The sequence below is a fragment of the Pantherophis guttatus genome, chromosome 2 (assembly GCF_059756535.1).
Source record: "Pantherophis guttatus breed Tessera chromosome 2, ASM5975653v1, whole genome shotgun sequence".
NCBI lineage: Eukaryota > Metazoa > Chordata > Lepidosauria > Squamata > Colubridae > Pantherophis > Pantherophis guttatus.
The window spans coordinates 128,892,454-128,914,396 of record NC_142064.1 but is presented as its reverse complement, the minus strand read 5'-3'; the positions used below and the strand labels follow the sequence as shown (position 1 = coordinate 128,914,396).

General features: G+C 42.1%; 1 protein-coding gene across 1 annotated transcript in view; it reads left to right on the top strand.

Annotated features, from left to right (window-relative positions):
• Positions 1-21,943, top strand: part of ARHGAP9 (Rho GTPase activating protein 9) — a 42,021-nt gene that overhangs the window by 12,662 nt on the left and 7,416 nt on the right. Inside the window, exons 4-14 of the mRNA XM_060688986.2 lie at positions 7,110-7,337; positions 10,708-10,881; positions 12,375-12,485; positions 13,789-13,850; positions 15,174-15,255; positions 16,958-17,053; positions 17,461-17,559; positions 19,040-19,166; positions 19,314-19,424; positions 20,670-20,768; positions 20,885-20,962. Of these exons, the coding sequence (XP_060544969.2) occupies positions 7,110-7,337; positions 10,708-10,881; positions 12,375-12,485; positions 13,789-13,850; positions 15,174-15,255; positions 16,958-17,053; positions 17,461-17,559; positions 19,040-19,166; positions 19,314-19,424; positions 20,670-20,768; positions 20,885-20,962 (1,267 nt within the window). The remainder of the gene's footprint in view (positions 1-7,109; positions 7,338-10,707; positions 10,882-12,374; positions 12,486-13,788; positions 13,851-15,173; positions 15,256-16,957; positions 17,054-17,460; positions 17,560-19,039; positions 19,167-19,313; positions 19,425-20,669; positions 20,769-20,884; positions 20,963-21,943) is intronic.

The window sequence follows — 21,943 nt, the reverse complement described above, 5'->3', positions numbered from 1 at the left end:
AAATGACAGTTGTAGGCCATGGCCAAGCAATGACGTTCCCCAGTTATTCTAGGTAAAAATGCTGCAAGTGAGCAGAAGTAAAAATTGGCTTCACCCTCAGAGCTGTAGAAGCTGGTTTTGATATTAGGTCTTCTTAAAAACATTTGACTGACTTCCCTTGGCTTCTTCCTAGAATTCTAGTTCCAGCATGTGTCCAAGTATCAGTTTATTTATTTAATTTATTTGTTAAATATTTTTGCCATCTATATTGCCTTGGGTCTACTCAAGGTAGCTTACAACAATAAAAAGGAAGAGATGAAAACAGAAGCAAAGTAATAGAACAATAAAATAAATCATGAAAAAGAACTCTATGAAAATACATCAACATGATAACAAAAAGACGAACGGATGGAGAGCAGGGAGCAAGTGGGGAGAAATTGTAGTCTGCCATCAATCCAGCAGTTGCAGGGGAGCAATGGTGAGAGATGGATGTTTCTGAATGGCACCTGGTTGGTTACTCTAGGGAACAAAAATCCTGGATTAAGATGGATCTTGGCCTGGTCCAGCAGGGCTAGTTTTATATTCTTATCCTTGGGTCAAGGGTCTAGGCCTGTGATGGCGAACCTTTGGCACGCGTGCCACATGTGGCACGCACAGCCCTCTCTGCGGGCACATGAGCTGTCGCCCAGCTCAGCTCCACCCCGCATGCGTGCGTGCCTCTCGCCGGCCAGCTGATTTTCGGGTCTCTGCCGCGCATGTGCAGAGGGCAGGGCATATGCAGGAGACGTGCCGCATGCCCGGGGTGTGTGTGCGGGGGGGTTCACATGTGCATGCCTCCCAACAGCCTCCTGGAACCAAAAACGGGCCCGCACCCCGCCCGCAGTCCGTTTTTGGTCCTAGGAGGCTGCAGAGAGGCCTACTAGGCCCAAAACGGGGCGCAGGGGGAGTCACATGCGCATGTGCGGGGGGCGTGGGGGGAACGCAGGCAGGGTCACATGCGCATGCGTGGGAGGCAGGGTGCGTGGGGGTCACGCGTGCATTGCATTATGGGTGCAGGCAGGTGCATGCGCTTTTGGCACACAATGACAAAAAGATTAGCCATCACTGGTCTATGCTGTAAGAATTCAGACTGGCTGCAAGTGATATGCTTCCTCCTCCTCCTCCTCCTCCTCCTCTAAATAAAGGTCTCTCCCTAATATTTTCCTTCAGTTCTTGAATGAGCGGGAAAACCATCTCTAGAACAACTAAAATTGTTGATTGTAAGCTGCCTAGAGTCGCCTTTAGGCAAGATGGGCAGCGGATTAATTTAATAATCTTAAATGTTGATGTCTTGAATTATCTAGGACCAGAGTGTTTAGTATATTTTAATTGGTTTTTTTATTAACGTTTGTATTACATGTATTTTTATCTTTCGCTGTTCACCACCCTGAGTCCCTTAGGAATAGGGCGGTATATAAATTTAATAAATAAATAAATAATAAATAAATAAACTGAAAAGGGTGGACTAAAGAATAAAAACATAGGGGAAAATGATATATTAAACATCCAAGGCATTTCTGTGGAATTAGGATGAGGTAAAGGATTCTGCATTACAAAAAACGCCCATTGCAAGATTTACACAAGCAAAATGAGGAGCGAAGCCAGGAGTGAGTTTTGACAGCGCCTTTTACTTTGCTTGTGCAAATCTGTGATCACTTCCTGTCCCAAGTGCTCCTGTCCCAACCCACAGTTTGAAAACTCCTGATGTGGTCCATAGGAATATAAGCTATCATAAAGTCTGTTAGTCTTGAAGTTATCCCAAGATCCAGTCCTTTTGGCAGCATAGACTAAGATAGATGCTTCTCTGGAAATAGTTGAAAAGCACTGTATTTTTGTGAGTGTTGGAACAGAATCATCTGATTGTCCATAATACAACCCAGATTAGGAAGAAAGCAGAATATTTTGAAAGCATTCCCAGTACAAGCGTAGACATTAAGTGAAACTTTTAAAAAATCTTCAAAGTCACTCTCAGTCAAGGCCTTCATATAACCTTATGACACACCTCCAGAATGAGAAATTTCTCAGAAAAGTTGACTCATATCCCCTTTAAAGCTGTTTAACTGTAAGCTTTCACTGCATTAAGTTCCAGTCCTTCCATCCTGATTTATATATGTTCTTCATGGTTTCTGACTGCTGTGGACTGCTGCACGCATATTTTTTCTTCTGTCAAGATTCCACTAGGTGCTTGGGTGAGAGCTGCTTATCTGAGCATCTGCCCTTCTACCTTGCACAATTTCCTCTTTGTCTTTCCCTTGATTGGAAGGGAGGGTTAGCCTCTTCCACCCACACAGGATGTGGGTGAAGTTAGTGGGAGGGCCAGCTCCTCTGCGCACGCCCCTGAAACGCACAGCTGGCGCTGGTAGTAAGTACCAGAGAGTGGGGGTATCGGTGCTTCCTAGAAAACTTCTGAAGGCCTCAAGACTTGAGGTAGGATAAAGGGGGTCATCTCGGAGAGGTAGATTTTAGAAGACATAATCAGAATTAAGACAAAGTGAGGAAGAGGAAGAAACTCTCTGGACCACTAGCAATATTCTTCCAGTCTTCTGCCATGAAGCAACTCGTTTTCAACTTCCTCTTGAGCAATGAACATAGACAAGCAGGCAGAAGGAGCCACAGCTGTGACTTAGCTGGAGAGGGCACTGTGTAGATAGGCATTAGTAGGGAATCTGTATGGAGCTGGGTGGAGCTGGGAAGAATTGGCTGGAGCTATATGCATCTGTCAGTGGGATTTCATGGAAATTGTTTACATGGGCAGAAGGTAAAACAGCTGTGGCTCAGCATAAGAAAAGACTCACAGCTGCAATGCTCTTTCTATTCAGACAAGAGTAGCTAGAAAGAAACTTGGTCATTATGTATCTTTGTTTATCTGTCTACCTGTCATCCATCCATCCATCCATCCATCCATCCATCCATCCATCCATCCATCCATCCATTAAATGTTTAAACTGCTCCACTCTGGTTGGACTCTGGATGGTGTTTATTAATTATTACATAGTTATTTGGAATATCCCTGTTCCATAATTGAAAAGTCACTTGATTCTATCCTCAAAATAACTTTGTTAATAGACTGTAGAGAACATGAGAAAATGATGGACCTCATTCTATAGGGGGATACAAATTTAGATCTTCCTGACCAAAATCCAACACTGTACCCCAATGAAGTGGGCTGTAGCTTCCAAATGTAGTGGATTTCGGTTCCCACAATTCCCAGTAAAGTTGTCTGGGGATTCAAAGTTTAAAAAATAATAGCAAAGAGCATGTCTTTCCTTATGTTTTTATATCCTTACAATCTCTTAAACGGGAGTAGCTCTTTGCCATCTTCAAGTTTAGAAGTCTAGTGTGAGCACAATGATTGAGGCCCTGCCTCCTTTTGTCTAAGTGTGCAGTGTTGACCCTCCCTCTAGTTACCCCAATGACTATTTTGGAGAAGGGCTCAAACCAACTATATCTCTTCCTAAGACATATATGGCACTTATTTTGCTTTGTTTATTTCCTGATGGGAATGTTAAAGGCTTTTAATATCAGTAGTGCCTTCAATTTCTTTAGGCAAAACATAAAGATGCTAATTATTATCATATTAAGCCATAATTGACTGTAATAGCACAAAACAAGCTATTCTGTACAGTTGATTATTCACTAAGCATTAGAATTTCCTTGAATTCTAGGCATTTTTACTTAGCATTTGTTTCCTGAATTTATAGACTCCTGATTCCAACGGCTTTACAGCAATTTACAAACACTAAAACTTTGTAAAACCCAGTATCTGGCTTAATTTTTTAAGGCACAAATTAAATTAGGGGAAATTGATATTTTGTGGGAATTGGAGTAAATATTCTATTCTTGAGCTTGCTCTTAGTTCTTTTATTACATGTCTCAAGTTGTCGAAATTAGAACTATCTAAAATGCTGAATCGACTGATGTGATTTCACTGCGTGTACTGATTCTAAAATGCAACTAAAAGCAATAGGTGACAAATATCAGTTTGATTCTAGTCTGCAATTGCTCCTGGTAGAAGGTAAAACTTTAACTCTTTTGTCACATTGTGCTGTGACAGTGCAAATGCAGTGAGATACACATATTTCATAAATGTTGTTGACAGACATACATACATACCTTACATATGGCCATGGGAACAAACTTGGAAAGTAACTGTGATCTCTAAATCAGTAATCCTAATCTTTTCTAATCTGTTGGCATCAATTTTTATTCCCAACCTGTGATATAGGACTGCATATTTATTTGTTTGTTTGTTTAAACATTCTGCTCTGTTCTCAACTAAATCACAGAACAATTGAAATGATTAGGGACCATGGCAACTTTAAAAAACCAAAGCCAGTGCTAAATAGGATAGGATAGAACTTGGATGAATTGATCAGCAGGATTATAGAATTATAACCTGATTCTCTTAATGGTTTTGACTTCCCCACCTCCCAATTGAATAATAAAATGTTTTGATGACCAAGGTAATCTACTCAGTTTATTCTGAAGCTCAGATGGCTCACTGTCTTTATGAGACCCAGCATAAAATTTCATAAATTCCTGAAATATCATTAATCCTTCCTTGTAACCTGCAGAGAGGGGAAGTCTGGCTCTTTATTATGTAAAAGTCACTTTTAGATAGCTGGGGCTGGTTTTGATAGAAAAGATCTTAGAACATCTTCTTTTCCACTAGAGGAAATGCCTCTTACTTTAGCCTTCTGTCTACTTTCTAGAGAGGAACTAGTGGCTCAATCTTGGGAGATAAAAAGAAAATAATGATGAAGACCGAAACCAGGGCTCTTCCCCATCCTGCATGAAGTGTTTTGTGGTAACCATATGCTATTTGATTGGCATGCTGGCAGGAGGCCACACCTGAAAATGCTATGATGCAGGGCCAGGAAAATAGCCTAGGAAGTGCAGGAAGAGCTTGATTAGGTCTCCAGAGATTGCAGAGTATGGAGGAGGAAAGTGGTAGCATTGACTGTAATTTTGCCTGCAGTGCTTCAGGGGTGAAGGCCACTGAGAAAATCCTTATCCTCCATTGGTGACTCTTTTGACGTATTGAAAAAAGCATTCTTCTTCCTCTTCATGAGGAGCATTGGGAGAGGAAAATCTGATTGGCCAGCCGGAAACTGCCAGAACAGGCAATCGAAATGGCAAGAGGAATTAACAGTCCTAAAAGTCCATAGAAATTCAACTCTCATAAAACTCTCTCATGCTGACATGAAGCCATCCCTGAAAGTACTACATGGTCAAACTAGGATGGTGAAAATTTTAGGCTTAGCAGGTCAAAAATTCAGAAAATGCCTTCCATCCTTTCGAGATTGGTAAAACGAGGCCCCGGATTGTTGGGGGCATTAGGTTGACTTTGTAAACTGCTTAGAAAGTGCTATAAGGCAGACAGACAATCTCCTGGCTTAAAACACATCACTATGAAAAGACCTCATAGGATTTAGCATATAGAAGGATTTAACATATAAAGGTTTAGGCCAGTGTTTCAACCTTGGCAGCTTTAAGATGTATGGGCTCCAACTCACAGAATTCCCTAGCCAGCATGTCAGGTTAGGCATGTTGTGGAAGAATTAGCTGAGTCTGACTTTGTGTGTCATCGCCAAGGAGACGCCCAAGTTTAGGATTCCTATACTCTTCAGGGAGGTTTCTTCCTTGTGCCCCTGTGAGTGCATATAGGAATAACAATAGTACTTAGACTTATATACTGCTTCATAGTGCTTTACAGCACTTTCTAAGCAGTTTACAAAGTCAACCTAATGCCCCCAACAATCTGGGGCCTCGTTTTACCAACCTCAAAAGGGTGGAAGGCTGAGTCAACCTTGAACCGGTCAGGATTGAACTGCTGGCAGTCAGCAGAATTAGCCTGCAATATGGCATTCTAACCACTGTACCACCACAGCTCTCATATCAGGGAAATCCCAGAGATTTTCAATATGCAACTCCATCATGTATTGACTATATGCAGTAAACAGTCTACCTTTGAATTTGCAAACATATTAAATAGTTTTGAACTGGGTGACACCCCTAGAAAAGGATAAGGGATACATGAATTGCCTAGTGCAGGGGTATCAAACTCGCAATGACACATTATTGTCACGTGACGTAGCACAACTTTTCCCCCTTCGCTAAAACGAGGGTAGGTGTGGCCAGCACATGATGCATCCAGTCCACAGGCCGCGAGTTTGACACCCGTGGCCTAGTGTATCCATTATGCAATTCAGACACTAGAGAAAAGCTACTCAAGAAAAGTATTTCCCCATTTCTAAAATGAAGCTCTTTCCAAAGCAGAATTATTGTTGTTGTTAGTTGCGAAGTTGTGTCTGACCTGTCGCGACCCCATGGACAACGTTCCTCCAGGCCTTCTTGTCCTCTACGATCCTCTGGAGTCCATTTAAGCTCACGCCTACTGCTTCAGTGACTCCATCCAGCCACCTCATTCTCTGTCGTCCCGTTCTTCTTTTGCCCTCAATCTTTCCCAGCATTAGGTTCTTCTCCAGTGAGTCCTTCCTTCTCATAGCAGAATTATACATGGTTCCACCTATGGGGAGGAGAGGGAGCCAGTTGCTGGCATGCAGAGAAGTCCATCTATTAGCTCTTATTCATCCACATCTATTTGCAAACAAGAGAGAAAGGAAGGAGAAGGCTACAGTCTCTGTTGTTTAGGAAGAGAGAAGATTAAGAGTACCTAAGCGGTCCAAGGATCAAGAAGATAATTACTTTACTGCCTTGTACTGATCATTACACATTATTTTTCTCATTCCATATACCCTACTAATTGCAAGTTCTTGTCATCACAGTGGAATTTATTGATTTACTGTATTTGTTAGAGGTTTTTCTTTTAAATCCCACCATTTGTTCAGGCACTTAAGGCAGCAGAGGTAGTGCTCCTTCCTCACAACAATCTTGTGAATTAGATTGGTCTGAGAGATAGTTACTCAGTGAATGAAGGTTCTTCCACGGGAGAGGAAGAGATTCTAAGCCTCACATTCTGAGTAAAAGTGGTACAGTTAATCCTTTCCTACTAGGTCCACCTTCCAGTGATGAAAACAGTATGTTATGATAAATCCAATTCTCATTTATTTTCTGCTTCTTTCTAGCAGATGTTGGATGATACTCCTCCACCTCTCCTTGGGGAGAAGCCTCCAATTTATTACAATCTGGAGGAGATGAAGCAGTTACCAACAACACCTCCTACCCCACGCAGCCCACCAGTACAGATGCTAGAAGCCTGGGAACGTCACGTAGACTCCAGCTCCCTGCGTAGTTACTACTATAACCCTGCAACAGGTGAAAAGTCATGGAAGCCACCCAGGAGGAGCCAAGAGATGGTGAGAAACTAGAATTATTAGGGGGACAGCCATGCTACTTAGCCTCAGCAATCCAATCTTTACTTTTGATCGGTTTGTGCCTTTACCCAGCAAGTGTTTTAGTTGGCAAATACTGAATGGATTTAGAGGTAATCCTTGACTTGCAATTGGTCACTTAGTGACCGTTCAAAGTTCTGTCAGACTCTAAAAAAGCTACTATGGCCTAGATTCAGAATTACAATGTTAGGATCCCCTGTGGTCTCATGATTGCATTATGGTTGCTTGGCAACCAGTCCACACAGTTATAGCCATTTTCAGCATCCCGTGGAAATGTGACTGTGAGTTTCAATATTTTTCCAGAAACTGGTGTTTATTTCCACCAAAAAAAGGCCCCATATCAAACAATGGGTTCACTTAGCAACTGCTGTGTTCACTTAACAATCACCACAAGAAGGGTCGTAAAATCAGACGCAGTCCCATGGTGACCTGCTTTACAACGGTCATCTCTTAACAACCAAAATTGTGGGCTCAACTGCAGTCGTAAATCAACGATTTCCTGTACTCTATGCTTTCAATCAAATGATTTTTCACTTGCTAATGTCTGTTTTAGTGATGTGATTTGATCCAAATGCTTGAAGACCTAAAAAAAAATATTTAAAAAGTTATAGAAGGGACAAACTCTTGCATGTAGAGTAACCCAGGCAACAATTTCCCTCTCTCCAGTACACCTTCTATTCTTTCTGCTTTCTCCATGATTTCCTTCCATCCCCATGAAGCAGTTGATGTTGTGTGGCTGTGGAACACGATAATTTCAGTTGGATTCATCTAGCTTATTTGATTTTTTTTTTTTTTTTTTATATCTTGCTCTAATTGAGAGAGCTCAGTAAAGCAGCTTCCGGGGTGATTTCCTTTCATTTTCTCCTCACAGCAGCAACTCTGTGAGGAGTGTAGCATTCAATGGCCCAGGGACTTTTCTGTACCGAAGAGTGGATGTAAACCTGGATGTATCCATCTTAATCCAATAGCCACTGAATCACACTGACTTTTAGTGGAAATCGTTTAGCCTTTCGCCCCTTATTTTTCTGTTTCTGCAAACTCTCTTGCCTACTGTTACTTCCTTCTTTTGTATGGGCAATGTGGTTTAGCTATATAAGAATTCATGCTCACGTCATTAATTTGCTAGTAACACCTAATATTTGTACTAATTATTAAGAGTAGCATGTACTAAGAGATACCTGGAGCCAATACTAATGGTATTTTCTCCACCTAATAGATCTCTGTAACTTGATAGGATGGAAACTATTCACTAAGTTTGCATTACTATTGTTAGGGTGTGTGTAAAAAGTATTTGTTGCTTGTGCAACGAGCAGAGCAGAAACACACAGGGAAGGAGATAAACGTGCGGCTCGTGTGAGAAAAATACTTTATATATAAGATAACAAGCAGTCTCGGTGTAGGTAAAACAGTCCAAGGTCATAAACAGTAATATCAGTCCAGTAAGTATCTTCCCTTACCAAAGCAAACAGACTTTAGTAACTCTTGGTATACAGTACCATATAACAGACGTAGGAAGCAACAGGATACAATCAGGAATCAATCAGGAAGAATCAGGAAGAACGAACGCTTCTCTGTGCTGCTTATTTATGCACTGTAGCCTAATTACAGGGTTCAGCAAACCCTGATTACGTGGCTCAGTTGTTTCTTAAAGAAACAGATATATTGCCTGACCAACAAGTTAGGAGTAAGCTACAAGCTGAACCTAACAACTATTACTATTAATCTTCTCATCATTTCTATTACCCATCTCCTCCCATTTATGACTGCATGACTGTAACTTTGTTGCTTGTATCCTTACGATTTATATTCGTTGTTTCCTAGTATGATTTGATTGCTTATTTGTACCCTATGACTATCATTAAGTGTTGTACCTTATGATTCTTGATGAATGTATCTTGTCTTTTTATGTACACTGAGAGCGTATGCACCAAAGAAAAATTCCTTGTGTGTCCAATCACACTTGGCCAATAAAGAATTCTAAATAGTTTTAATAGCAGAGATTTATGTTTCAAATTCAGGTGTATTGGCATACCTAAGGCAGGGTTCATACATTGTGCTAATAATGTGCTTATCTGGCTATCCCAAAAGTGCTTTTTCAAGAGACTGGGCTTTCTGTTTTTTCTTTGAAGACATTTCGCTTCTCATCCAAGAAGCTTCTTCAGCTCTGTCTTCAAAGAAAAAACAGAAAGTCCAGTTGCCTCTTGAAAAAGCATTTTTGGGATAACCATGATGACTGAGAATCTCAGACACTTATTTGGCGATGGTTTAACATTTTTTGATTTAGTCATGAAGGTTTGTAAAAGGTGGCTTACGATTCAACTTTGTCTAAACCCAATCAATGTGTGAACTCAGACTACTGGTATAAGAGTGATAAAAATGGCCTAGAATCTGGTGTGTTAAAAGTATTTCAGTGAGAACTTTATTCAACAGATCTTCATTCAGGTATTAAGTGAACTTGAGCCAGTTGTAACCATTTTCTCAGGCTAATGTAGTTCTTGATGCAGTTGGGATAGTGGAAAGAAAGAAAGAAATCTTTATGTTGTAAAATGGAAGTGTTATCAAAGTGAGGGATGTGTGTGGCTGTCGCTCTGAAGAATGGGCTCAACTCATTTTTGGGTTGCATGCCAAAATAGGTCAGCAGTTTACACAGGTATGGAAGTTGCAGTTCAGTTCTGTGATTCAGAAATCCAACTAGGTAGCATGAGACTCTTGAAAGAATGATAGGCACATATCTTGCTTCGCGTATTGTGTTTTGAAATGATTCAACATTGCTACCTTTGGGGAAATGTTCTGGAGTGGACGACAGGATTATTGCTGGGGTGGGTGGGGGATATTCCCAGTCTGTAAATCAAGCCCTGAGATGGCTCAGCTATTGACAGACACCTGCCACTAATACATCTCTTCTGGAGGCTTTCTATGGGGTTTGATTGCTCTCTGGTAGTTTAAGCCAGAATTCCATTTTGGGCCACCAGCCTGATGCCTGAGGAATTTCTATAATGAGAAATCATTGTGTGCTACATCAGAACAGAGGGCATGTGGTTGCCAGCTAGTCTGTACAGTAAACCCCTTCCAATACCCCTTCCCAACATCCTCTTGTCACGTCCCCATGCACCTGAAGGCTCTGACCATATCATCAGCTGTGGGTCAGCACCAATGGGATTGAAGAATTTGAAAGAAATTTCAGATTTGAAAGAAATAGGTGGCTATGGATCAAATTGGTGAGAGCCAGAATAAGGAAGGGTAGCCATAGTTGGGCTCATGTCTCCTCTTGTAATAGAAAGTCCTCTCTCTCTCTCCTCTCCCTCTTCCCTTTTCTGTGTTTTTGTTTTGCCAGAGCTTGGTGCAAATAGAGGGAAATGATCTCTCAGCTCCAGCAGATCCTACTCCAGGAGCCAACCTGGACCAAACAGAAGATAGGGTGAGCGGGGAGCAGCCTGCGGCTCAAAGTCTCCACAAAAAGCTGGGATATACCAGATCCTTGATGTTGCCAGAGACATGGCCTCACAAGGTAAGGCACAGCCATGAGGGGATCTACTGGGATGGCAGGTTTTGGAGGACAAAACAGATGCCTTTGCTCAAAAGGTGTGCAGAATGGAAGTGTTAATGTACATCCAACTGGGTTGAAAGCAGAGGTGCGCATGAAGGAGAGGGCAGGACAGCAGTCACTAGTGCATGTAGGTGTGTAATTTTAAATACTGGAGTTAATAGTCCTATACTTTAAAATAGCTTAGCGTACTGCAGAAGAGTGGGATGGAGAGAAAGAGCCAAGGTGGCGCAGTGGTTAGAGTGCAGTACTGCAGCTACTTCAGCTGACTGCTAGTTCAGCAGATCAGTGGATCAAATCTCACCGGCTCAAGGTTGATTCAGCCTTCCATCCTTCCGAGGTGGGTAAAATGAGGACCCAGATTGTTGGGAGCAATATGCTATTTAGTATACTGTTTTTGGTGTAAGCCGCCCAGAGTCCTCGGAGAGTGGGCTGCATAGAAATATGACTAATAAAAAAATAAATAAATAAAATAAAGGAGGGAGGGAGAGAGAGAGGGAGGGACGGACTGACTGACTGATTGTCTATCAGTCCTTTCAGATAGACCAGATTAGAAAACCAAAGTTATGAATGTAATACTACTTTTATTCAGTGGTGGGTTGCAACCAGTTGGCCCTGATTCGGGCGAACTGGTAGCGATGGGAGGCTCCGCCCACCCATCCAGATATCATCAAAAATGCTCTGTGCATGTGCAGAAGCGCCTCGCGCGCTCCCAATAACAAACTGGTAGCGCTGGGATTTGAAACTCACTACTGCTTTTATTATAATGTTTTATATAAAGTAATAGAATCTTGCAAGTCTGAATATTTTCTCTCCCTCCCACTTTTACTTTTGTGAGAGCTGGGAAAGGTCCTGTCTGTGATACTCACATTACATTTCTACCCTCCACTTAACGGGGTTTTTTTTGGGGGGGGGCGGTTATGGCTCTTCCTCTTGTTCCTCAAGGTTATTCCTTCTGCCCATTACATTAGCAAACTCAGTTTGGTAATCATGCATGCACCACTTGGCCACTTCCCCCTTTATAAAATGTTTTTAGAATGGAAGACTGAAATATTGAATAACTACTTTAAAATAACCAAGTACATTAATATTAGGATTATATGTGTTTGATTAATGCAATAATTGACTGTTGTTATTTGTATTAATATGAACCATATCCAGAGGTCACACTGTTCATGTATTGATGTTGATATATGTTTAAAAATAAAAACCCAATAAACCTTGAAGAAATAAACAAACAAACAAATAAATAAATAAATAAGGTGTTTTTAAAAAGAAGAAAGAAAATACATTGTGGTGCTGTATATTAGCTACCTCACTATCTGCTACTGAGTTTGGTCAACCATTTAAATCCTGGATTTGGGCCTAAGGTTCAGCTTTGGCAATGCCTGCTGATATCAGGAAGGGAATGGATATCCAAAATGGTTGATAAATAATCTTGCTTTTTCTCTGTACAGGGGAACCATCGGCGGAACCATTCCCAATATAGCTTCGATGCTTGGTTAGGAGAATATTCTGTGCCATCACCTACCAATGGCTCCATCACAGACAATGCTGAATTACTGCATGTATGTTACAACTATACAGGAGTATAATGGTTAGGCTCAATCTGACTAGGGGCAGAGACATCCCGGGTTATAGTTGCATCTCATCAGTTTAATCTGCCTTATGGAATACAGGTAGTCCTCGATTCGTTTAGTGACCGTTCAGAGTTACAATGGCACAATTTTTCACACTTAAGACCACTGCAGCATCCCCATGGTCACATGATCAAAATTCAGGCGCTTGGCAACTGACTCCTATTTATGAAGGTTGCAGTATGCTGGGGTCACATATTTACTTTTTGCTGCCTTCCGACAAGCAAAGTCAATGGGGGAAGTCAGATTCACTTAACAACCGTGTTACTAACTTAACATCTGCAGTGATTCAAATAACAACTGTGGCAAGAAAGGTCGTAAAACGAGGCCAATTCATTTAACAAATGTTTCTCTTAACAACCAAAATTTTGGGCTCAAATGTGGTCGTACGTTGAGGATTACTTATAGATGTGAAGATATTTGCACTACTATCTCACGTTCCTGGGATGAATGGTATATAAATATCCCCCTTTCCATCCCATGGCAGCACCCTCAGTCACCATTATCTGAAAGGATATTCTCTCTTGCTTAGTCCCAGAGGCCAGCTGTGCCATGCCGGAGAAGGCCACCCTCTGAGTTTTGGAGTGGGTCTGTCCTGCTGCCTTTTTTCTTCATCTGGTTCAGATGAGGTTGGGAATGTTGCCCAGGGAGAAAAATGAAATTTGGAGACCAAAGGGGCAAAAGAGATGGTGAAGAGAATGTAGCAGGATCTGGAAAGTGAAATAAGTAAAAGAAAATCAAGCTAGAGAAGCTAGCATGGAAAATGGAATTGGTGGGGAGGAAATCTCTAACTGGGACTAGGATTTGTGCATTCAGAGGATACATCTGTTTTATTCTTGGTTTTACCATCTCCCACCTGTCCTTTTTAGCATGTGTGCACCTGTGTGTTTCTTCTCTATCTTCTTTGAAAAATGATTGTATCTCACTGCCCCAAATTGTTTTGCTTCTTGCACATTGGGAACCTTACGGTCCTCCAGATGTCATCAAACTACACATCCTCATTATTGACTGCGTGGCTTGGGGCTGCTACAGGTTGCAGCTCAGCCACATTGGGAAGTTCCTCCCTCAACTGACCCAGTAGGAAAGCTAGCAGTAGAGCCTTACCCGGAGGCAGAGTTTATAGGAAATAAAGATCTGCAGAGAAGTGGGAGAATGGGGAGTGGTATGGATTTCAGGAAGGACCTGCAGGACACAGCTAGGACTGCAAGTGTGTTGACATTGTTTCTTTTGGCAGATGGTGGAGAAATGTGGACAGCTGAACAAAACCAAGATTGCTGAAGGAGGTCGGAAACTCAGGTACCCAGTTAAAGTCTCCCCGGCAGGAGGGGGATTGAGGAGGGATACCTTCCTCATTGTCCATATAGGAAGAATCTGGGGCATTTGTGCTTCTCAGTCCTCATTTCGCTACTTCTCCAGCTCTGAGGAGCTGTGAGGAGCATTTCACAGCTGAAGAGATTTTGACAAGCAATGTCCTGGCCTGAATAGACAAAGAAGCTGGAAAGGGGCCTTAGTGAATAATGGACCTTCTCAGTCATTGACATAAATCTGAAGGGTGGGGCGGGGCAAAATAAGGCAGAGCTGAAACTTTTTCTAAGGGAGAGGAGGGGAAGCAAATCCAGGGAAATGGGAGTACGTCAAAGAAGATACATGACCGCTTAGACTTGTCAAATGATAGCTGTATGTACAGACGTGAACCAAACTTGGACCCAGGTCCAACACTCAGCTCTGTGCTAATGAAAGCAAGTTCAGAATAAGTCTGAGCTCAGGGTATTCTCCTCTCAAAAGAAGACCTTGAAGGAAGATAGTCAACAGGATGTCTCCTAAGACAAGATAAGACAACCTTTATGTCAGTGTAATGCAGATTTAAAGCTGACTAGCCATTGTAAGGATGTGGACCAGGTTGAGTTAGCAGGGCTATTGCCCCTTTAAGACTGAGGATGAGTCAGCAGGGTTATTGCCACTTTAAGAAGCTGTCTATATAAGGGAGGCCATTAGAGGGCGTCTCTCTTTCTCTCGTGTATCATTTGTCATTTTGAATATGAAGCAGAAAAGAGGAAACTTGAGAGTTCACAAGGTTGATACTATTTGGAACAAAACTGTAACTGAATCTAGATGTTCTGTTTCCGATACCACGAAGCCTTCTCCCAGCTGAGAACAAGGAAAACAGGTCATGGAGAGGATGGGTAGCGTCCCTCTGACAATACTACGGACTCCTGTTTTAACCCCAGTTCATAGTCCCTTGTCTCCACCAGTCTATTATTTCATTAGCAATTGTTCAGCAAGAAAGGGGCAGCATGGCATTTCTCATTTACGATATGAACATTCAGAAAATGTTATTGTTTTTGAGGCCAGAAACTATCAGCAAAATTGCTCTTCCTTGGTGTCTCCTCCAATACTTGGTCACTGGTATGTTGAGAGCACTGTCATTTATGAAACCGCAGAGGTTATTCCAAGCACAAACAGATCCTTGCAGTGCCACATGCCTGTATGTGGGAGCATTGATCTTGACTGTTCACCTTTTGACACTTTTAATCTTGGAAGCCCCGGGGGAGGTTGTATGTTTTGTTTATGGCTTTGGTGGGCTGGGCTCCAGTTTTTCTTCTTTTCCCCTATCTTCAGAAAATGCTGGGCATCATCGTGGCTGGTATTAGCTGGGAACAGTCTCATGTTCTACAAGGACCCCAAAGTGACCGCTGCATGGGTGAGTACAGCAGGAGACAGATGCTTAAATGGCAAATCAGGAAAGGCAGCCTAAGATCTTGTATGGTTGGCAGTCTGACTTTGTACAACCCTCGCACTAATTTTAAAAGTTTTCTGGAAGAAGTCAGTTCAATCTCTTGGAAAAGTCATACGTGCCCCCTATGAGAAATTGTTGGCTGGGAGGAAGAGGGAGAGACTTTTGAATAAAAGGGGCTATTTTGCCCATTTAGGGATCTGGTAGAATTTAGAATAACTTTATTGTCACTTCGAATGTACACTAATTGGCATACGTTAAATTGAAATTTCATGGCATACAGTAACGTCTGGTATAGTCTTTAGATATGCCCACTCAGTATTTTTCAGGGATGATGTGTGTCCATGTGTATACTGTATGTTTCTCTTTCTCTATTCTCTCCCCTTCCCACTCCATCTCCTATCTATCTATCTATCTATCTATCTATCTATCTATCTATCTATCTATCTATCTATCTATCTATCATCTATCTATCATTATCTATCTATCTATCTATCTATCTATCTATCTATCTATCTATCTATCTATCTATCTATCTATCTATCATCTATCATCTATCATCTATCTATCTATCTATCTATCTATCTATCTATCTATCTATCTATCTATCTATCTATCTATCTATCTATCCATCCATCCATCCATCCATCCATCCATCCATCCTGTCAGGGTGCTAATTAATCCCATTCTGCTTTTGGGTAATCGCACCTTGATTTAGAGATGTGGATCGTGACCTTTCCCTTGAAGCATACTTTTGCAAGAAAATAAACCCCAAAGATATTTTTTTCTAAGAAAAACTCATTTATTTGTTATAAAGAAAATAAAACATCTTACTATCTAAATAATTACATTTTGGCAACGTTCCTGCCGGCCACCTCTCTTGTGGCTGGACCTCTTGGCAGGAGAACAAAGAAAGAAAAGGAATGCGGACATGCGTAGTGGATCAGAGATAAGGACTTGGCAAGCTACAGAAAGTCTTAAAGTCCAAAAATATGAGCTCATCTGGTAAATACAAAAACACAGTGACACATCCGTCCATCCATCTATCCATCCATCCATCCATCCATCCATCCATCCATCCATCCATCCATCCATCCTTCTATCTATCTATCTATCTATCTATCTATCTATCTATCTATCTATCTATCTATCTATCTATCTATCTATCTATCTATCTATCTCTATCATCTATCTATCTATCATCCACCCACCCACCCATCCATCCATCCATCCATCCATAGGTGGGCATCACATATGTAACAACTGGTTCGCCCAGAACCAAAAATGTGAGTGTGCGCGTGTGCACGCTTGCTTCACTCACACGTGCAACTTCCGCGCATGCATGCGGCATTGAACACATGGCGATTATATAGGACGGGATAGCGCCAAGGTGGGCGAGCGGGCCCAGCCGTTGGTCAGAACTACCAGTTCGCCCAAACCTGTCAGAACCAGCAGCAGCCCACCTCTGCATCCATCCATCCATCCATCCATCCATCCATCCATCCATTCATCCACCAACACAAAAGTCTCTGTTGCTGTGATAAATCAATAAGGAAGTAAACATGAATTAGTACCTATTTTCCTCATCCCTTCCCAGTGACTTCAGGCACAGATCGTTTGGCACTTGGGTATAGAGAACCGCCTAACCCTTGTCCTTTCCCCCCTGCAGACTCCATCTGGTAGCCGGCCTGAAAGGAGTGTGGATTTGCGTGGGGCTCGTATTGAGTGGGCTCGGGATTTGTCCAGCAAGCGGAATGTCTTCCATGTAAGTGTGGGAATGCAGCCCATCTTGACCTGAGATATTTGTAACAAGATTTTACACAACGGGGACTAACCTTGTTTGTCCTACTGTAAGCTTGTCAATTCTTCAGAATTGATTCACAGTGGTCCTGTTTTAAATCAAGATAGTTAGTTAATATACTCTGGTTTCTCTGGCTGTACTTCATTATAATTCCAGGTTCACTTGTAAGCTATGCTTTCCTAGTTTGTTCACCTCCCCACAAGTAGAGGAACATAGCAGGAACAAGGGATTACATGAATCTGTTGTCGTTACCATTTAAAATTAAATTAGGATTCCTGCTATGTCTTAAGTGGTGAGGATCTATTAGAAGAGTGTGAGATTATGTTAAGTGGAATTGTTGCATAATCCAATTTGTTCTTTTCACTTCTTAGTTTCGCACTGTGACTGGCAACGAGTATCTCTTGCAATCAGATAATGAAGCTGTCAGCCAGGACTGGTACCAGGCAATCAAAGGGGTCATCCAGAGACTAGTGAGTGAACGATACCAAGAACTTCAAGTTATCTCAGTCTTTTCCTTTCTTCGTTGAACTGCCAACCCTTCCTCTACAAAGTTTAGGACTACCCTCAAGGAAGACAGAAGGTCTTTGTTTCAGGTTTAGAATATGATTGAACTCATTATGTCTGCAGTGAGAACCTACTGCTCCAGAAAGCAAAATCTGTTGGGGTGTGAGTGGGCACAATAAATAAATAAAGAAATAAATTCTAATGTAAGTGGAGCCAAAGGCATTCCACTCTCCATTTCTCCCTCATGCACATTAAGGTATATGTGCAACAATCATTCCTTGTCAGTCAGTCACTCACTATCTTCCTCCTTCTTTCTGATCTTGTTAAAGTATTGAACTGATTTTGATGAGGGCTCAAAATGAGTGGAATGGTGCTCAATGCTGAGCACAGTCCTTTCTCTCCCCCCTATTTCCATATTTATCTGGAGCTGTTGATCAGGGGTGGACTCTCATTGACTTGGGTGTGGGACTCTCCTGGAAAAAGTGGGGCGAATGTTGAAGAGGAAGCATTCATTCTTCCTTAAGGCTTCCATCCTATCACACATAATTGGACTGATACATTTAGGATTTTGTACTGATGTGTCACTGTGATAGAGCCATGGCAGAAGAGGGAGAGAAATCCTTTGGGGTTCTTTGGTGGTACACATGAAGAACTACAAAATCAATGAAGGACAGACCACAAAAAGGACTCTGTGCATGGTTTGCCCTTTACTGAGCTTGTACTTCTTCATGTGTACCACCCAATGACCCCAAGGGACTTATCTCTCTCTCTCTCTCGTTCTCTCTCTCTTTCATTTTCTCTCATTCTCTCTTTTCTCTCTAGTTCTCTCTCTCCTCTCTCTCTCATTCTATCTCTCATACTCTTTCTCTCTTACTCTCTCGCTTCCCCCCCACTCTGTCTTTCATGGTTCCGAGCAATGAACCCAATTGAATCGGGACTCAGAAACTCCTTTTATTGAGTACATCGTATCGGCACTTAGAAAGTTGAAGGTGGCTCTGGGTAATTCTAGAAACTTCCCACTCCCTCAGGTGTCCTAGGTCACGTTAACCAATCACTCCAGCGGGATCCTTCTCCCTAGGTATCAGATGATGTCTGTTGCCATGGCCTTGGGTCACAAGCTGCGTCTGGTGGATGTTTTGTCTAGTGGATTCAGGCACCGCATTCCAGTCCTTTCTAACTCCCCCCCCCTTCCCCCAGAGAATGGCAACTAAGAAACAAAGCAAAGTAAATATGGCATTGGCCGTAGTTGTTTCGAAGTTGACACTCTCCTACCATGGGTTTATCACAGTGTCAAGTCAATATGAAATCCTAAGTGTATCAATCCAAGTTTGTAGATCTTTGAAACAGAACCCTTTTGTAGCTGATGGCAGCGCATTTGCCCACTTTGCCCCATCCTATCTGGCTGCTCATTTCTCTGGATTAAGCTCCTTCCTTGCTCCACTGCAGGATCAAGAGAACCCTCTGGATGAGCCGCTTCTGTACCCACTCTATCGGTCAAACAGTGCTGAGCTTGTGGATTTGAGCTGGGATGATGAAGAGGAACTTGGGGTCTCCAAGGGTGAAGTGCAAGCAGGTTTGAGACCAGCAGATCTGGGATGGGATGGGATGGGGTGGGGAGAGTGCTAAAAGCTGTCGAAAGTAGGGCTATGGTGTCCCATGTGCGGATGAGGGCATGGCGGCTGCCTTAACTTCTCTTGGCTTCTGTTCCTTCCTCCTCTAGCCCCCGGGAGTCCTGGCAGAGTCTACAAGAAAAGGGTCAAAAGCAAACTGAGACGCTTCATCGCCAAGAGGCCACCCCTGCGAAGTTTACAGGAGAAAGGACTGATCCGAGGTAATGATGCAGATTCCTATAGTTTCATTGCAATGGAGGCTGGGTAGAGATGATGGCTTTTCAAATGTACAGAAAATCAGCATTGCTATGACCCATGAATGAATGAATGAATGAATGAATGAGCATGTGAGAGATTTTTCTGAACACACAGGAATGAGCACTATGACAACTAAATACATTTGCCACCTTTAATGAAAAATTATCACCAGACTCTTTTTACCTCCCTATATATCTAGCGGCATAACAAAAATCTTAATTTATTTTTAAAGTTAGTGTGGTTTAATACCAATAGCACTTAGGCTTATATACCGCTTCACAGTGTTTTACAGCCCTCTCCAAGCGGTTTACAGCATCAGCATATTGCCTCCGCCCCCCAACAATCTGGGTCTTCATTTTACCGACCTCAGAAGGATAGAAGGCTGAAAGTGTTGCACCAAAAATGAGGAAAACGTGCCTGTTGCCCATCCTGAGCCACAGAAGTCCCCTCACCCCGCTACACTGGCCTTCCTCACAGCTTGATGTGGGGAAACATTGGCCTTATCCTTAGATATTTATTTATTCATTTAATTTGCATGCTGCCCAACTCTCAATGGCTCTGGGTATTTGTTTCAAGTAAAAACAAGAACTAGAATATAATAAGAGTCAAAATAAAAGAATAAAAAGGACAAAGATGATAAAAACCAGTCAGGAATGAAAGAAAAATGATCTCAAGCTATTCAAGAGGAGTTAATTTACCCTTACCAAAGGCCTAGTGAAGACCCAGATCTTTAAAACCCTTTGAAACATCAGCAGAGTCAGGTTCATCCAGATCTCAAGACAAATTTAATTTTTTTCTTGTTTCTAGTGTTCCTGGATCAATTCACTATTGCTAAAAGTCACAAATCTGAGTTTAAAAATTCTGAGGGGCTATGAATTTTTTTGTGGCTGAGGGAAACAAGTGGCATAGATTTTTTTTTTTCCAATTTTTATTTGGCCATGGGGTTTAAAACAAAATAAATAGGTCTAGCAAGGAAAGGTTTAAGAAGTTGATTTTAGTCCGTGGGTATGTGTGTATCGATACAGTCAGGAATCAGGTTTACTGTTGAACTTCAGCACCATGATCTTGTGGTGCTTTAGGCTCTATAAAAATAGGGCTAGGATTGTACCAATTGCTCCTTTATATTTATTCCCTGGCAGAGAGATAATTGTAGCCCTCCTAGAACAAAGTATCTTCAATTGCTTCACCATTTCCATTTCTATTCCTAGATCAAGTCTTTGGCTGTCGGCTAGAAGCCCTGTGTCAGCGAGAAGGGGGCACAGTACCCCGGTTTGTTCAACAATGTGTGGAAGCTGTGGAACAGAGAGGTAGGGTATCCCTGGGTCACCACTCCATCTCTGTCTCAGCTAGGATCTTTCTCCTAGTTCTGGCACTCCATAGATTTATGTGGGGGATTCACAGCAGTTCTGTCCTTCTCTTTCAGGGCTGGATGCAGATGGAATCTATAGGGTCAACGGGAACTTGGCCACTATTCAGAAGCTGAGATTCATAGTTGACCGTGGTGAGTATGGCATAGAATGATAAATGGTGAACATGGAGTTATAGGAGGCATATCTAAATCCAAGAGGTTTAGAAATTCAGATAAACAAATAATTTCTCCCTAAAGTCGCTTTCAGATTATTTGGGCTTTTTCCACGCTGTCTGTGTTTTATAGCTTCTCTTGGGTTATAGCTATAGATTTACAGCTTCTCTTTGGCTTTTTTTCCCCCCCGGCTTTTCATTTCCGGCTTTCTCTGTGTGTGTGTGTGTGTGTGTCAATTTGCCGCTATTTTAAGCTTAGGAGTTTTCTTTTCATAATCTTTTTGTTATTGCAAGTCCTTAAAGTAAAAGTTGGTAAATATCTCACCCAATTTCAATGTTCTGTCCATGCACAGCTCCTGCACAATCTTGGTTCCCGATTGTCCTGGCTTCGGGGCTGCCAGCAATGGCGGCCGTGCCTGCTGCCGTTCAGGGAGAGCTTGCTTCGGACCTAACGAGGAATTTGCGGATTCCTCGTGGTCAGCGAAGCCCCTCTCCTTCCTTCACCATCCCTACAAGACGGCTATGACCCCAAAGGGTCCCCTGGCAGCAGTTACCAGCTGGATTTTCGCAGCGTTTAGCAGAGCCCACTATTTTCCAGCTGTTCATGCTGAGGTTGCAACCAGATATACATATATATGTATGATGAAAATTATAGATGAATTATAGATAAAATTATAGATGAAGGCAAAGCTGACTAGAGGAATAAGATTTCCTCATTTTACCTCAAAGATGCCTTGCTTCAAGGACATAACCACGTGCATAGTCTTCTTCTCATCCCTAGCCCTTTGATCAGGTCAGCTAATTTTGGGTTTTATGATCCAATGTGGAAGTAATTATTTTCCATGTCAGAGAGGTCCTGATTTACAGCACTTATCCCAGTTCTGCTTGAGTGAGAGCAGGTATTCAGAACTATTCCAGTTGCTACAGCTACATAAAGTTTGCTAGACAACGCAGAAGATCT